General features: G+C 40.7%; 1 protein-coding gene and 1 pseudogene across 1 annotated transcript in view; both read left to right on the forward strand.

Annotated features, from left to right (window-relative positions):
* LOC136465915 (syntaxin-43-like) overlaps positions 1 to 15,060 on the forward strand; it is a 69,709-nt gene extending 54,649 nt beyond the window's left edge. Inside the window, exons 3-4 of the mRNA XM_066464466.1 lie at positions 14,634 to 14,904; positions 15,010 to 15,060. Of these exons, the coding sequence (XP_066320563.1) occupies positions 14,701 to 14,904; positions 15,010 to 15,060 (255 nt within the window). The 5' untranslated portion in view covers positions 14,634 to 14,700. The remainder of the gene's footprint in view (positions 1 to 14,633; positions 14,905 to 15,009) is intronic.
* LOC136462257 (uncharacterized) lies at positions 1,496 to 13,352 on the forward strand (annotated as a pseudogene).
* Positions 15,061 to 18,584: the final 3,524 nt, after the last annotated feature.

Raw genomic sequence — 18,584 nt, forward strand, 5'->3', positions numbered from 1 at the left:
TGTCTGGACAGTTCAAAGGCAAGACTGGATGCTTAGTCTGTTTGGATGGTACTAAATGGTTGTTCCTAAATGGATCTAGGAAAATAGTTTACATAAGGAACCGGCGCTTCTTAAAGACAGGTCACAAGTACCGTGGCAAATTGTACCTAAGATACTATGGCAACATCCCGGAGGATGAACCCCCTCCAGAGAGACGTCGTAATGGAGAACATGTGTTCAGAATGGTCCAAAACATACACGTCGTCTATGGAAAGAAGAATCCAGATGGAACGATTAGAGATAGAAGCACACCTCTCATCGAAGACGTACCATTCAAGAAGCAATCGATCTTCTTTCAGTACCTGCCTTATTGGCCAGACTTGGAGGTCCCCCATGCCATTGATGCGATGCATGTGCAGAAGAATGTCTTTGAGAGTCTCATGGCTACCTTGATGGACACGGGCAAGTCAAAGGATGGTCTTAGATCACGGAAAGACATGGTGCAGCTGAACGTGATGCGAGAGCTTTGGCCGGTACAGCAAGATAATGGCAAGTACAGTCTTCCCGCGGCTAGCTTCAACCTAACCCTAGAGGAGAGGAGAGCTATATGCAATTTCCTTAGGGGGGTCAGAGTGCCGACTGGGTTTTCGGTGACCCCGAAGAAGCTAGTGTCGATGAAGGACCTATCATTAACATACTGCAAGGCTCATGATTGTCATGTGATGCTGACAGTGTTCCTACCAATTGCAATCAGAGCTATAAAGCCAGAGTTCCTAAAGATGGCCATCACCCGCATGTGCTACTTCTTTTTGAAGATCTCATAGAAGACGATTCGTAGGCAAGAGCTGAGTGACCTACATCAATTCATGGTGGAGACCCAGAACCAGCTAGAGATGTGTTTACCTCCCGCTTTTTTGATATAATGGTACATCTCATGATTCACCTTGTTCATCAGATCGAGGCGCTGGGCCCTAGCTTCTTGCATGAAATGTGGTCCTACGAGCGGTTCATGTCGGTTCTAAGCTGATACGTGCATAACCGAACACACCCAGAGGGCTCCATGATAGAGGGTTATAATTCCAAAGAAGTCATCGAGTGCTGCCAAGAGTGGCTAAAAGTACAGAGAGGGATTGGTAATCTCGATTCTCGTCACAAGGGAAGGCTTGCTAGGAAGGGCATAAGTGGTAGGAAAGTGTTCCTCGACAATGATTATAAAGAGGTGAGTCGGACGCATTACAGTGTCTTGCAGAGTATGGCAGTGATGCAACCGTACATTGATGAACACATGGCTATCATTATGGCCGAGAGGAATGGCCGTTCAGATGATTGGGTCATGAAACAGCATAAGCAACGCCTAACATCATGGTTGAAGGACCAGAACATACAGCCTGGAGAAACCATAGATTCTATTACCATCAGTCGGTTGGCGGCCGGGCCATCGAAACAGGTGACGTCTTGGAATGCTTATGACATCAATGGGTACACATACTATACCGACACAAAGGACAGAAAATCTATGAATCAGAACAGCAGCGTCCGAATAGAGGCTCTCGACGGAGTGGGGCGAAAGGTGTTGTACTTTGGCATAATTGAAAATATATGGGAACTTGACTATGGAAGGGATATAAAGGTGGCCCTGTTTCGATGCCGCTGGATCAAGCAACATCAATTAAATGAGATTGGACAGAGAGTCGTCGACCTCCAGAATGTAGGCTACCAGAATAACCCTTGGGTGCTTGCTGAACGAGTCGCGCAAGTCTTCTATATGCCCGACCCGCAAAGTAACCTCCCCCCAAAGAAGAAGACAAAGCACGTGGTGGCCTCTGGAAAACAACATATCATCGGAGTTGATGGCGTGGACGATGTTGAAGCTTACAATAAGTGTGATGAGATGCCGCTATTCACAGACTTTTGTAAGAAGATTGAGGCTGTGGAAGAGAACCTGCCCAAAGATGTATTGCCATGGGAACGAAAAGGTGTCAAGGGAAAAGTTGTCATGGTGGGCTAGCTAGTTTATGTAAGTGTGTCAGTGTTCGTAAGACTACATTCATGTATGTGTGTGTGTGAGACTACATTTATGTATGTGTGTGAGACTACATTCATGTATGTGTGTGTGAGACTACATTCATGTATGTTTGTGTGAACAATGTGTACTAAGAATTTAACAAATTATGAAATTACCAAAATAAAAGTTGTAGATCTCCATGAGTTATTCAACTTTGGTATTCATTACTTTTTCAGTTGAAATGATTTGGGGGTCCAAATTTTGATTCGAACTTGTCATTTTTTCAAATTTCAAATTTGAAAGGCTCAAATTTTGTCAAATGATAAGATGACTAAAATAAAAGTTGTAGATCTTGATGAGTTGAACAACTTTTGTATTCATCACTTTTACATCTGAAATCATTTAGGGTTTGAAAATTTGGTTTGAACTTGTCAAATTCTAAATTTCAAATTTTAAAATGTGTAAAACATTGTCACATCCAAATTTGATCAAACTTAAATGCTGAAGCATGATTTTAGAAATTTTTAGGAAAAGAAACCATCTCATTTGGAGTTAGTATGAGGGAGAACAACTAGTTACAAAGTTTACCCATAGATTAAAAAGAGAAATCACACTGTTCTAGATGATCCTTACATGATCATAGTGAATAGTGTGATTTCTTTTTTTAATCTGTGGGTCAACTTTGTAACTAGTTTTTCTTCCTCATACTAACTCCAAATCTAATGATTTTTTTCCTAAAATTTTCTAAAATAATTCTCTATCAATTTATTTTGTTGGTTTTTGTCAATATATACATATGAAAAGTATGAGCAATTTAAATTTTGAATATCAAAAAAATGCAACTTCAGACAAGATTTTGGTACCACAAATGATTTCAGCTGAAAAAGTGATAAATACCAAAGTTGAATAACTCATCAAGATCTACAACTTTTGTATTGATCATTTCTTTATATGATAAAGTGGTAATGACATTGTTCACAAATGTGACACATCTCTCATAAGGTTTTATAAACTATATGAGACATGTGTAAGATTAGTGAACAATGTGGGCTAAGAATTTGTCAAATGAAAAAATAACCAAAATAAAAGTTGTAGATATTCATGAGTTGAACAACTTTAGTATTCATCACTTTTTATGTTGAAATCAATTTGGGTCTCAAATTTTGGTTCGAACTTGTCATTTTTTCAAATTTCAAATTTGAAAGGTTCAAATTTTGTCAAATGACAAGTTGACCAAAATAAAAGTTGTAGATATTAATGAGTTGAACAACTTTGGTATTCATCACTTTTTTTGTTGAAATCATTTTGGGTCTCAAATTTTGGTTCGAACTTGTTATTTTTTTAAATTTCAAATTTGAAAGGTTCAAATTTTGTCAAATGACAAGATCACCAAAAGTTGTAAATCTTCATGACCTCTACAACTTTGATTTTCATTTGAGATCATTTGGTGTCTCAAAATTATTTTAGTAGTTTTGATTTTAATTTTTTAAAATTTAATTTTTTCCCATTTTGATTTAGATTTTTGAAAAAAAAAATTCAACTGTAGGGGCGGTTTATAACCTCAGCCGCCCCTACAGTTTCTCTGTAGGGGCGGCTTATAACGTCAGCCGCCCCTACAGTGCTCTGAGGTATATCAGTGTCGTCGCTGTGGCCACCCGTTGAGTGTTGGGCCAAATCTCCTGTGGACGCCGTCAGACTGCCCAATTCCTTGGCAGCTAGGGTTCTCGACGCGTCTTCGGCGGCCGGCCCCCTCCCTCTCCCTCTCCGCTCGCCCAGATCCGGAGCGAGGAGGCTAGGGTTCCCGTGGCACCGAGGAGGCAAGGACCGCACGCGACCGCCTTATCCCCGAGCCAGACCAGCGGCGGCCGGAACCGGGAGCCCCGTCGCCGGCCATTCCCCACCGCTCGCGCGCGTCGAGCGTCATCTCGTCGTCGTTGAGCCTCCGCTTGGCGCCCACCTCCGCTTCCGCTGCCGGGAGTCCTCCCCTCGCGCCGCCGACACCGGCGGGTAGGATCCCCGCTCGACCCGTAGATCCGGCCGTGGCCCAGGTAATCGAAGCGCCTGCTCTTTGGGAGTCAAGTGCTTACTGGGGTTGGTTCATGGCTTCTCTCCTTGAATTCAGCTTGATTAATCCGAGTCGGCCACACCGATCCGTACTCTGCTGAAAACCAGAACGAAGGATTAGGTTTTTCTGTGCTCTTAAGAGTCCATTCAGTACCGAATATGTATCACTCTAAGTGCGCTCCGAGAGCTAGAAGTTACCAGCTTGCTTGATTTTCTTGTTGCTTCACTTTCTTATTTTAATCTATGCAAAATAAAACTTGTTCTGTTATGAGTTATGGCATTTTATTGTGAAAAGCTTGTGATCAACTACTGATTGTAGGAAGCAAGAGTACCCTTTTACATTTACTTAAAGTTTATTGTGTCAGCAAGCTGAATTTGCTATTTTCGTTTAGCTTCAATGAATATACAAAAATATCATCACATTATTTTTCTAAAGATTACCTAAAAAATCCAGCTTTCAAGCTTCTTAATTGTTGCTAACTGAAAAGATAGCCAAGTAAATTTGCTCGCCGTGTTTTAGGTTCTAAAGCTGTCCATTTGTTCCGTGCACGGGCTAGTGTGCTAGTCCTTTTTGGTATGTGCCATTTGATTGTCAGTTCCTTCAACTAGATGTAGCAGCTACTATGCTTTCTCTTGGCGTGGAACACGAAACTAGGTTGTGAACATATATAGTATAATTTTTTTTGTAGAAGTAACATATTATAGTAAAACAGATACATATATTCGTCAATCCAGTATTAATATACCAAATTGTTTTGGCTCATCTTTATTTTTATTGCTCAATGCGCACACTACTTGGCTACTCATCTGGAAAAATAGACTATGATATTCTCACTTAGTAAGGCTTCATAATGGATTTATATCTATGCATCTATATGTGTACGGACATTATGAGTAGATTTTGCGTTGTCTGTTTTTTTTTTCCATTTTGCATGACTCAAAAACGAATTTTTAAGAGGCCTGGATCTCTTCAGTTTAAGTATGAACATTTACTTAAGCATGGTTGGCCCATTACTTTTTCTCTCAATTTTTTGCATGACTCAAGAATCAATGAATGGACTCTTAAGAGGTACTGATTGCACAGCTTGTTTTTCAGGCTGAAGATAGTTCATTCTCAGATCTTGATGATCTTGCAAATACATTCTCAAAGGTTATCTTTCCCCTAAACTAGAATTTCTCTCTGTAAAAAAAAACTAGAATTTCATTGCAGTAACTTTCAGCGCAAACTTATTTTCTTTGTGTCCGTTGTTTTCTTAAGGAAATCCTTGTATTCATATTACATTCTTTACATGTTTTTAATAAGAGTCCATGTACTCACTGTAACCCTAAAGCTATCCTAATGGTCTATTTGCACCTAGAAATTGAGGTACAAAGTTTTTTTCTAAAAAAAATAAGGGGTATGAAGTTTGTTGTGTCAATTTGTAATCTTTTTTCTTTGTACAAGTACAATGAATCATAACTTTGATGTATAGTAGGTGTTCTATGTACTGATTAGTGATTACTGAAGCACGTATTACAAATTCAAGCAAAAATGTACTATGTGAAAAATTGCTTTACCTGCCTTTAAACAGGAAAGTTATTTTGCTATAAGTTATCTGAAATGTAGCATCCAATGTACCCCTTTATGATTGACCTGATTTACAATTGCCCCTTCCAAAGAAATTGTACTGAAAAGGAAAAATACTTCCAATGTTTCATACTTGGGATTTCTACCTTTCTTGTAGAATTTGCAATATACCAGCATGACTTGTATGCTTGCTGTTTCAGGTTCTTCTTACATATGTACATAATTATGACAGAAACAAAAGAATCATAAAATTACTGTAGAATATACATCTCATATGGGCTGCGTGTTCTGGGTTTATCTGCTGGGCTTGATTATTAGAGTTAAATTGCCTGCATATGTTATCCTTTCATATAAACTTTTCATTGTAAGAGATTATTCTTGAGATATACCTATACCGTACCTTTTTAAAATTTTGTGTGCACTTCATTTTCAGCTAAGAAGAGATGTTAACCTACCAAAGCATATTGGGGTAAATAACCTTGGGACTTCTTTTTCAAGAGAAAGTGAGTTCTGCCATTCTGGTTAATAATCTATATAATTCTTTGGTTTAAGAATTTTATGGGTTTATTTGCTTGCTTTCAATAATACTTCTACCAGGAACAACTTGCCTTACCAAGAAGAATATTTGACTATCTACCTAATACTAAATATTTAGATAGATCAGAGTTCTTGTTCTTGCACAATAGTAGGAAAAATTCTGTGCTTTCTATGTCACCGTTGTTTGTGTCTGCTGTCGAGGCGAGAACTCGTGAAAACAGACAAAAGAAAACTGCAGAAACCCTGAAACATATATATGCTGCACGTTGCGATGAGAATTAGCAGATGAGACTTCAAAACCCAAACATGACATAGTAGGCACTAAGGATTGTCATGTAGCAAATTAATATAAAACTACTTTGTTCTAATCAGTACCCCTGAATTCTAGTATGGACCTCTGGTAGGAACAGGGAGCATAAGAGGTGTGGGGGCCGCTCCGGCTTCACCACGGTGATGGTAGACGGGTCCGAGTGATTCTTTTTAGGAGTAGAGATACTGCGTAGCCACACCGTAGAATATTGTAGATGTACACCTAAAAACTATATAGCCGAATAAAAGAAATCATATTTGTAGGAAACAGGGAACTATTCTGATCCATCTTTTGATTTTGTACTAATCAATGGTATGCGAAATTTTCCCAATTTGACTTTCTTGAAAGTTTGGTAGCAGATAGTGTAAGATGCAGACAAAGGACCATTTGACACAACTCATACATGTTTGTTGCACCTGGTGCTATGTATCCTTCTCTGCCTAATCGATTAACATGTATTCCTGAGTAATACCTGCTTGATCATGCAAGTGTTTGATCTCTGGCTGCAACGCTCCAATTCTAGTCTCCACACATTCTTTGTTTCTACTTTCTAGACACAGCACCTTTGGCTCACCATTGACAGCAGCATCTCAGACACCACCAGTTGGTGGGCCTCAACCATTCTGATCCTTTGGCCCAGACTTTCACATCAAACGCCAAAGAAATTGGTTTTTGAATTCCTAAATTTTCATTAAAATAAGAGTGCTTATTGTTGGACATGTACGTGGATGTGCAAGGCTGCTAGGGGAGGTTTTTGTTTATTCCCAATTGATATTTTGTCTTTCACTATGTTCAATAGTCAATGTAAGTATCAAAGATCAGTGTATAATATATACAATATGCATCAAATGATGGTATTGAAAAATATAGTTGTCGGTTATCACTAATGTGGGACATCAACCAAAAGTTGCTCAAGAAAGCACCACCAATTATGTTCACTGTGTTGTTCTTTGGTGTTGTGCCTTCATGAGACTGTTCCGTGAAGGTGTGCTTACATGCTTTCCTTTGCTGCTAGCCTGTCATTTGTCAATACAATCTGTGAAAGAGTCTGAATCCTGTGACCAAAATGGCAATTCTGTTCATTATTGCTACTCGCAAAAAAAAAGAAAAAAAGTTCATTATTGCATCTCACGTGATAACTGATATCAACTGACGGTTTATATGGATATACTTTTAAATTTCGATAGAAACCCTAGTTTGCTTAGTATATCAAGTATGTACATCAGTTGATTGTCTGGTCTGTAGCTGTAATGCATTTTTGTATGTTTATTGCTTAGCCATTATTTGAACTTTTTTCACTGTTTTCATACGCAGCTAGACTTCATACATTGGCCAATATCTTCTTTACATTTTTCAGTTTGATTTTGACAGAAATGTAGGCACTCATCTCCATGTCTGTACCTCATTCGCAATGCAAGGGTTCGCCTTCTTATTAATGTTTCCTCTTGCCTTCATCTTTTTTGCAGATTTTAAATTTGGAGGACAAGTATCCTCCATTTTCTCTTCTGAAGGGATACATTGAGAAGGCCAAGCAGACGATTTCTGTGGAGATATTTAGAAAGAATGAAACACACAAGTCCTTGGTATGAACTAGCCCTTGTGACACTAAAATCAAGTATTTCACTGACAGGAATTATATGGCGCCCAGGGTAGCACAAACCCTGGACATCCAGGCCATTATGCTGTAACGTCAAAATTTGTTCTGACGGAGAGAAATTTGAGCCGCTATTCATCTATTGACAGATTTTTTAGGGTGGGAATGCATACCTCCTCCGGGATGCTGATCTCATTCTTTTCCATGTCTGGAGATCTCCAATAACCCTGGCAGGTTATAGTTTTAGGTTGGGGTACGAGGTTTTGGTTTTGGGGATCTTGGTGGCCCCCATCTGTAGAGGTATGGCTGAGGGTTGCAGGTAGTTCGCCGGCCCGGTAGCGTGCGGAAACGCGAGGCGGTGGTGGACAGTGGTTGGGCAGGCATGGAGGCGGGGGCATTGTGCTCGAAGTGGTTAGTGCCGTCCGTGGTGGAGGGCAGTGGAGGTGGGGGAGCAGGATCCATGGTGAGGGAGGGAGGCACTGTGCATGCGGTACATTGGGCGGGCGGGGGGTCGGGACAGACGGAAGAGGTGTGGGTGGGGATTGAGACGATGACGGCTTTGTTTCCCTCCTACGATGAAGACTAGGATGTCCAGTCCAGGATGCTCATCCTGGTGGACATAGAAATTGGGTTCTTTCAGTGATCACCTTAATCATAACTTATAGCATTGTGGTTTTACTACAGATGTAACATGAGGACTCTCACCTGTTTATGCATATGCATTCAACTCTCTCTCACTCATTTCTCTTTTCTGCCATTTCTAAATGGAGAGCATTGATTATATAGTGATTTTACATATTGATTCCACGTACAGGTTACATGTTGAATTCACATGCTCTTTTTTGTTTTTCCATGTCCTGATTTGTAGTGATTTTACCTTCTTAAGTCATAACAAGTCTCATAGATAATCTGAGGTTCCAGGTGGCACTAAAAGATGCAATTCTGTGGGTTGATTGATTATATGTAGTTTTCTAGGGTGATTTTGAATTGTTGGGTCAGTCTTGATTGGATTATCTTTTTTTGTTCTTTTTTCATGAATAAATAAATTGATGAGACATGAGTTAGTTTGAGATTATGGCTGTCAGAGCGAGGGAGATGGGGAAAGGGCAGATTGGGTCTGATATGGTTATGGTTAGGGAGATGGGGCAGATTTTGTTTATTTTTAGGTGACCGCAGCGTCAAGTTTAAGTTGCAGCTTGAAAGCATAGAGTGGTGGCAGATGTTATGAAGTTAAAGCTGTTCTCAGTTACTCTGCCAAAAGCACGCTTTTAATTTCACAATTGTGGTAGGACTACATTAAGGTGCATACAGGAGCCAGGTTGTAGTTTTAGTCACTGGTAATCGTCTTTTTTTACTTTCCATTTAGCATGAAGTGCAATTCATGAGAAACATCGAAGTGCCAGTGGATTCTTAAAAAAGGTTCAGTTTCATTTCTTACAGTTACAGCATACAAGTACTACTATTACTACCAGTACTAATACTACCAGTACTACTACTACTACAAGCTACTACCAGTACTACTACAAGTACTACTACCAGTACTACTACTACTACTACTACTACTACTACTACTACTACTACTACTACTACTACTACTACTACTACTACTACTACTACTACTACTACTACTACTACTACTACTACTACTACTACTACTACTACTACTACTAGTACTACTACTTGTACTACTAGTACTACTACTTCTACCACTAGTACTACTACTTCTACTAGTAGTAGTAGTACTACTACTACTAGTAGTACTAGTACTACTACTTGTACTACTAGTACTACTACTTCTACTACTTATACTACTTTTTTTTCTTGCATATCTTAGAACAAGGCACGAAATGTCGCGAACATCAAAGAGTGCATCCCGATGCCCCGTGAATGATGAGCAGCCATCCCATGGAGAGCAAGAACTAGATGACCAGCTTACTCAAGAGCAGTTCGATAACGAGTTAGAAAAGGGTCTAGAAGTGATGCTTACTCAGGAGGACCTTGTCGATGAGGATGATCCAGTGGGGGGAGCCCAGGGAAGAGAAGGCGGAGAGGATGCCCAAGGCGAAGAAGGAGATGATGATGACGACACCTCATCAGGGGGATATGTAAGTCCCGAGGATCCTTTCCCACAAGAACCCAGACGGAGGCCAATGGAGGACGAGTTGGACAAGGATTTTAATCCGAACGACGAGGTACGGATAAAGCCTTAGTAGCTTGTAAATTTGGCTAATGCTATGGCTTTATGTTACCTCTGCTAACACTTTTGACCTATCGGATACACAGTTCGTCCCTACTCAACCTCTGAAAAGACGACGTCGGCCTCCGGCTCGTCTTGCCGGACAATACATAGCGGGGCAAAGGAGATCAGAGAAAGGAGCCATAGGTACTCACAATGAGGCCTCCGCTCCACAACCTCAGGACACAACCACGACTGAGACTGCCCAGCCAAAGAGGAAACGAGGGGGGATTAGAAAGCCAAACCAATATCACGACAAGGCATGCTATGTGATAACGGAGGTCGGACCAGACGGGCAGATCCTTGAGCCATATACATACAGGGCAAAATTTCGTAATCACATCGGGTTTGTAGTTAGAGATAAGTTGAACCCAGCTATCCGTAGCTGGAATCTGGTACCTATGAGCCAAAAGGTAGACCTATGGGAGAAGCTAAAGCAGAACTTCAGGTTTCCGGAGGGAACGCACGAGTTGGTACAACAAAATGCTTTTAAGATAATGGGGCAGAGCTTCCGACGTTGGCGGTCAGATCTGAACAAGAACTTTATCCAACAGAAGTTAACTCCTTTCCACGAGTATGGCAACATAACTCTTAGTCAATGGGAGTAGCTCGTGGCTGAGAAGACTTCAAAGGCATCATTGTCCCTCAGTGCCCGTAACAGCGAGCAGGCGAAGAAGAACCAACACTACCCTCGTCTAGGCCCCGGTGGCTACGCTGGCAAGCAAGAGGTCTTTAGGAAGATGGACATAGAGGCCGAAGCTGCCAAGAATACGGAAGTGCCAAAGTTGAAGCTAGGCCTTAAACAGTGGATATACGCGAGGAGTGTCGATTCATCCGGTAGTAGCCTCAAGTTTGCTAAGCCGGAGACCGGAGAGGTAGTATCAAAAATACTGAAACTTGCTGAAGACAAGGAGAAGGGCGCATTCAACCCTTCTAGAGAGAGGGACGAGCTTACCGTTGCCTTGGGAAACCCCGAGCACACAGGACGCACCAGGGAGCTAGGGAAGAGGATGTCCTGGAAGCATGGATTCATAGAGGAGAGGCACATGTACAAGAAACATGGCAGAGACCGAGAGTCTAATCTTGAGCGCCAAGTGAAGGCTATAGTTGAAAAGATGTTGGTGGAGAAAAGACTATCTACGATGGAGCCACAGACACCAATGGGGCCGCCTAGAGAACTGGTGGTAGTTGGCAGCCCTCCGGATGTTCCCAGCAGTCAAGGTTCCAATGCAACCGGAACCCCCGTTGATCGCATACAGGCGCCAACCAGTTGTAAATTGGTGGTTCCGATGGGCAGGCAAAACGTGATCATTGAGGTGGCAACGAGCGTGGCACATCCTCCGAGCGGCACGTGGCACAATAGGGACATCCTACAGGATTACACTCGGGTCGAGGTGCATACCGTGAAGCCCGAGTTCATGACTTGGAAGATAGAACACCCTACTCCCGAGGGGCTCATGTTACTCGGAGACGTCATGAACTAGTTCATCCTCTGGCATAGACGGGGCATTGTATTGACAGAGTCTTTGCCAACTCCGACTGAAGTTCATCCTCGGGAGCGACCCGTCGAGGACGGGGAGGTATACTCACCGGCCCATGACCATGACCACCACATGCTAGAGACTTCTCCACCTCGTACCGAGCAAGGGCATGATGACATGCCACATCCTTCTCCACCTCGTATCGAGCATGGGCATGATGACATGCCACGTCCTTCTCCAGCTCGTACCGAGCAAAGGCATGATGAGATGCAACATTCTTATCAACAAGCGCAGCCGATACATGAACAATAAGTGTCTCATGAACAGCAATTGCTTCGTGAACAGCCGATACATGAAGAACAAGTGGCCCCTAGAGCAGGTGATGCACAAGTTGACAAGGACATACCCGAATGGGAAGCTTGAAACAAAATCCCAATCAAGATAAGGCCATCGTATGTGGGCATTAATGACGTCTCGTCGGTGCACAAGTGGATGGCTCATGACCAGTTCAAGCCTAAGAACCAAGTAAAAGAATTCAGAGCACCAGCTTCTGAGGAGGGCACCACTGAGGAGGGCACCACTAGCAAACTGCACAAAGGGTTTAACAAGTATCCAGCTGTTGATAACCTCAAATGGTCAGATGATTGCCTGGATAAATATGAAAAAGGCAAGAACTGCCTACCAAACCGAGTCCTACAGTGCTTGCCACATGGAATGAGAAAGTTCCACGATTGGTACTTGCGTGCTCAGATAACAGAACTAGAAATCTTACAAGCATGGATCCCTGCCGGCACATTTGGAGCCCCAGGTGGGCAAATTGCCGTTGAGTTTAAGGATATCCAGGCATGCTTCCACCTCGGACGAATGGAAATGAATCTGATTCGCATATGGTGCCTGTAAGTCCTTGCCCTCTCGATATGAAATGAATGTAATCTTTTAATTTTGTTGTAACTAACCCGCGCTGTGATTTGTAGAATGCAAGCGAACTTTGTGAAAAAGAGGCCAGCTCTGAAACATGGGTATATAGACCCTTCACCTATAGCATCAACAAATTTTAATTACCCTAAAGAGTGGAAACTAGATTGCAAAGAACTAGGAGCTGGAAAGACACTTAAGAAGAAAGAGGACATCAGGAATAAGAAAATATTGGAAGAGTCCCTCAAGGTTGCGGCATACATTGCCCTATGTTTTAAAAATCTCCAACAACACGATGATATATGGATACCATACCACTTCAAGTAAGTTCGACTGTATACTTAGCTTTGTTCAAATTACTTTGTTCGATGCAAAAGAGCTTATGTGTTCCTTCTATGACTAAATTCATGCAGCGATCACTGGATTTGCATAGGCGTCTGGCTCTTACATAGCATGGCATGGGTCTTTGATTCAGCGGATTTCCCAGTCGAGACATACAAAGACTTCATAACGATTGTCAAAACGTATACATATTGACAATCCTCATTTTAGCTACTATGTTTGTATACATACTTGTAAGGTTCAATGTGGGATACTAACAAGTTGCATTTGCTAAAACCATTGAAACAGGGCATTTAGGCACTATGTCCAGGAACATAAGGGGAGGCATCATCCAAATAGGAAGGAAAAGTTGTATGTCAAAACTCTATGTGCGATAAGTGTCATTTACTTTGGTACTCCATATATTACGTGTTTGTCAATAGCATTACTTAACATCTCCATATGCAAAACACACAGTGCCCCAAGCAGAAGCCTAGGAGTCTACATTTTGAATACTACACATGTATTATGATGAGTACCATCTGTGGCTACAACAGAAACCCCAATCTAGTAAGTTTGAACCTCTTCGCCCGTAGTATGAAAAGTTCGCATATGTTGTGATATAGTAAACCTAAACTTGTTCTCTTATAGTTGGAGAAAGATAAAGACACGAGAAGGAACCCATACAAGGATGACGAGCTCTTAGAGATGGTCGGCGACCTTTGCAACTTTATAATGGACCAGATTGTGTATCATAAAGGCACTTACCATCATCTTCTTTCCGACTTAGGTAGTAATCCTCTGTATCAACACCTTCGGGAGACTGATAGGTTAGCCCTAGGTCGTTGATGACAATGTGGACTTGTGGTATAATTTGGATCAGACTTTGGAACGGTTTGGACTTTGTTATAATGATGGACTTCATAATGGACTATGTTGTAATGATGGACTTTTGTGAATTATGATTTGTGATGATGGTCTTGTGTTTGTGGATGTATATATGTATATTTGTAGCGGTCAGATTTGAATTTAAATTATTTATTTTTTTTGCTGAAAAATCCTCTGTAGGGGCGGTTCTTGATTGAACCGCCCTTACAAATACACACAGCAGGGGCGGCTGGTGATACAGCTGCCCTTACAGAAGTCCACTACAGGGGCGGCTGATATTACCAGCCGCCCTTACAGAGGGAACTGTAGGAGTGGCTGAAAACACCAGCCGCCCCTACAGATGGCACTGCAGGGGCGGTTAGAAAACCGCCCCTACAGAGGCACCCTCTGTAGGAACACCCTGGGAAGGGCGGCTGGTGCAGCCGCCCCTACAGAAGCTCTAGAGCCGCCCCTACAGTAACATTCTGTAGTAGTGTAGCCTGTCTGATTTAGTCAAGCCTTTTGCGTATTTGCTAATTACTACGAGGCAACGACTTTGTGTAGCCTTACTGGGGATGGTAATTTCCACCACTAGATCGAGCAAATGGAAGACTTGTTATAGCATGTTGGTCAGTGATCAGTGGCCTAGGCAGTAAGCTGTAATGGTGGGTTGCGAAGGTTAACTACTTGCGTTGATGTGTCACTGGCGGGACTAAGATGAATTATGCATCACTGACATTTGGCTTCTGTGTTGCAGTAGAGGCGCTGTGACGGTCGGGCTACCCCCAGCCTGGGTGGATGTTTCCGAAGAGATATCTGCAAACATGCAGCGGGCAAGGACGAAAATGGCGGAGCTGGCTAAGGCACATGCCAAAGCCTTGATGCCATCCTTTGGTGATGGCAGAGATGACCAGCGAGCAATTGAGGTTCTCACACATGAGGTAACGGACTTGCTAAAGAGGTCTGAGAAGAGGCTGCTGTCCATGAAAGATTCATCAGAGGATTCAAATGTCCGAAAGAATGTCCAGGTGATGATAGAACCTTATTTAGCACTGGCAGTTACAATTCAAAGAGTGACAGTTTGTTCTTTTTTTTCGTTTGACGGACAAAATACCCCTGGCTGTTATGTGCAGCGTTCTCTTGCTACAGACCTGCAAAACCTGTCAATGGAGTTCCGGTACTAATACTAAACATATAGTTCTCATATGGATTCGCATCTAAGTACCCATTTAACTTTGTTATATGTAAATATCCATGTAATCATTTTTAGAAATAAATAATGTAATGAGATATCAAAATATAATAAGTATACTAGACTTTTTGGGGCTCATGTTCATCTAAAAACTATCAAAGTGACCGTTTTAGTCTTAAACTTTATATTTTGAATTCAGTTTTCGTATTAGTCCTTGAACTTTATATTTTGAATTCAATTTTACCTGTGAATAGCAAAGTGCATTTTAATCCTTCAACTATTTCTTTGCTCATTGTCTTTACTTGCCCTACATGGAACGTCGTAATGTCGCGCCTGTTAGCTCTAGGACCGCTCACGATTTAAGATAAATGGTCACCGTTAGGTCCTAGTGCCCCTGACACTGTCCCTAGCTGTCGAATTGGACATCACACATTCGATATTTATATCCATATAATTCAAAATAAATATAAATATAGATCCAAATATCTTTGAATATGAATGATTGGATCGTTCAGATCCGTATCTAGTTTGGATATCATATATTCATATTGTTCAACTATAATATTATTTTTTTCATTCCAATAATTAAATATAATTTCTAGCTTATAGATAAAAACATATTATTTTTTTATCATAATTGATTATTAGTTGAGCCTCATGCTAGAAATAGCTAAGAAAAAGTTGTAGATTTGTTGTTCTAATTTACCCGCGTTTTCTTAAATTACTCCCTCTATTTTAAATTGTAAGTCGTTCTATCTCTTTTTAGTGTATATCTAGGTATATCGCAATAGTAATATGTCTATAAAAGTCAGAATGATTTATAATTTAGAACGGAGGGAGTACTAAATAGTGTTTATAGCAGCTATAATTATTCCACAAAAATAATGTATAGTAAGATATATATAAAAATGACACTATTACAAGATAACATTCCAAATAACATTAGAATTATTAAGATAAAATTTTCTATTTGATACTGAAAAAATTTATGCTCTCTTATTTGATAACCAAACTTGAAATCTTTCTTATTTGTCTACCCTTTCAATTTTCCTTACCTATCTGATACTTCCATCAGTTTCAAGGTGTAATGGTGAAAGGTCCTAATGGCTAGAGTGGGGTGAATTTCCTATAAAATTTTCTATAACAACACTTAACAAGGTGGTTAGATAATTATGAAGCGGAGCGAGTGTTGCGCTAGCCTATTAAAAAATACAAGCCCCCTACCATAATTTTAGTTACTATAGTCTCTAATTCACACAAGGGGCTAAGTCACTACTAATAAGTTAGTGAGCTCTCAAAGACTAACTAAAGAGCCTCACTAACCACTACACAAACAAGAAAGGTAGCTCTCAAAACTAACTACACTAAAGAGCTTAGCTTCACTAGAGAATGCAAATACAAGTGAGGGTAGTGAAGATATACCGACGTGGCAAGCGATGATCAATCAATCAATCACAAGAAAACCAATAAAATCCTCGGGACAAGATGACACAATGATTTATCCCCGAGGTTCACTTGCTTGCCGGCAAGCTACGTCCTCATCCATGTGATGTTTCGTAATACTATTGTATTTTTTCATTGCATTGTACTCTCGAGTTGCCTGAAAACGGACACCTAAGTTGAAACAGTTCTCAAAGATGTCTCGATTGTTCATTAACAACTCTTGTAGGTCCTTGACACTTAGGGCAATCATGGAGATGAAAACCTTTAACCCAAAGCATTAGACACAGATGATGGTTTTCGTCATATAAGATAGCACACTATTATTAGTAAATAAAGTAATTAAAATAAGCATGTAGCTTACTTCAACGTCGCTTCATCCTGAATTGCCATGACGTAATCAACAGTAACTCAGTCATCTTTTCCTTGTTCATTGGCATGTCTTTCATGGCCTCAAATGCCCAAAACTCATCAGGCTCTTGGTTGGCATGGACTTGTGGGGATTTATTCTGAGTTTGTATGTGTTGAGGGGTGCCCATTTGAACCACTAAGCATTCAGCCTCCTCATAATGTTTTCTCTTTTTCGTGGACACTTGATCAGCCATCTTTGGATTCTCTATTATGGCACAGTCGCTTGGGCTTCCAATATTTTCATCCCTATCAAGATATGGAGCACCCTTTCGTTTGTTTAACTCTGACGATAGCAAGATCGCCGCAAGCTTCAATCTAAATTCTTTCATATCATCATGCACGATAGTAGGAACCTAATTAATTATTAATTAAAAACCCACAGCTAGTGCACATTCATAACTTGTGGTAAGACGCATAGTTTACCTGATTGAACTCGTCTGACAAATCATTCCCAGTCCAATACTCCATAAAGTTTATTAAGAATAAACCGCATGAAAAACTACATACAACATTAATAGAGGTTAAGGCTCACATTAGATCAAAAAGGAAAAGACACATAAAATTCAACTTATATGGCATGCCATTATTTCTGACGTACCCATCTGTTTGTAATAATTTGCCACGGAAAATCTCCCTAACCGGCCAGGTATCAACCTCAACATCTAGCCATTTGTGCTCTTTTGGGCCTGTCTCCTCCAATATGAAATCTATCTGTTTCCGCAATTCACCTCGCTATTTGTTCATAGAAGAATGAATCAATTAGCATTTCTAAAATATATAATGTGTACAAATAGCTATGTTAGGAAATACCCACAATTTTATTGAGGTCAACACATCCGAACATCCCGCCCAAAGAGTCTAGCACATGAACCTCACGTTTGTCGACGTTTATAACAGCAAGGTACTAATGTGTATTTGTAACAGTTATTGGAAGGAACACCTATCAAATCAAACAATAAACATTTTGCCGGGCATAAAAAATTGATAATGAAAGACCAATAGATCGTTTAAAAAAATTGCTACCATGTCATGCTTCAAGTAAGCTAGCACCCTTTGAACTAAACCAGGATGCTGTGAAGTGCCACGGTTAGGGTAATTGGCTTCAATGGTCTCATCCTTTTCTCCATCCCGCTTCATGATTGCAACTAAGCACGCAGTTTCAAGATAGACTGTACCTCCTGGCCTCTTTTTCAAACCCTCCTGGGCCTTCAGCAGTTTAATATAAGCATCTATGACCTGCATACATTTCACCATTAGAGAGAAAGCATTGAAGTTGGCAATGTTTGATTGAGTATTATGACTTGCATTTGTTACCTCATCAGACAAGTATTCATATGGCTGAAAAAGACATTCCATGTAGTTTCTCGACACCAGAACATCATCTATGAGCATAAGCTCCTCATTCCCAGGTGAAGATGGATTTTTTTGACAGATTCAATTATGGCTCTATTAATATCGGTACAAACATAATCTTAAAAAGAGGATTAAATAAAAGTATACAACAATAGTTAGCAGTTTTTCTAGGTTAATCCATCAAAGAGAAAATATCAATACCTTCTGGGGCAACCGGTGAAGACATAGATTTTTTGGGTTTATTTTGTACGATTATGATTTCTGAAAGTCCTTTTTCTCCAGTCGGATCCACCCCAGAAGTTGATAGGGCCT

Source organism: Miscanthus floridulus, chromosome 7 (genome assembly GCF_019320115.1).
Source record: "Miscanthus floridulus cultivar M001 chromosome 7, ASM1932011v1, whole genome shotgun sequence".
Classification (NCBI taxonomy): domain Eukaryota; kingdom Viridiplantae; phylum Streptophyta; class Magnoliopsida; order Poales; family Poaceae; genus Miscanthus; species Miscanthus floridulus.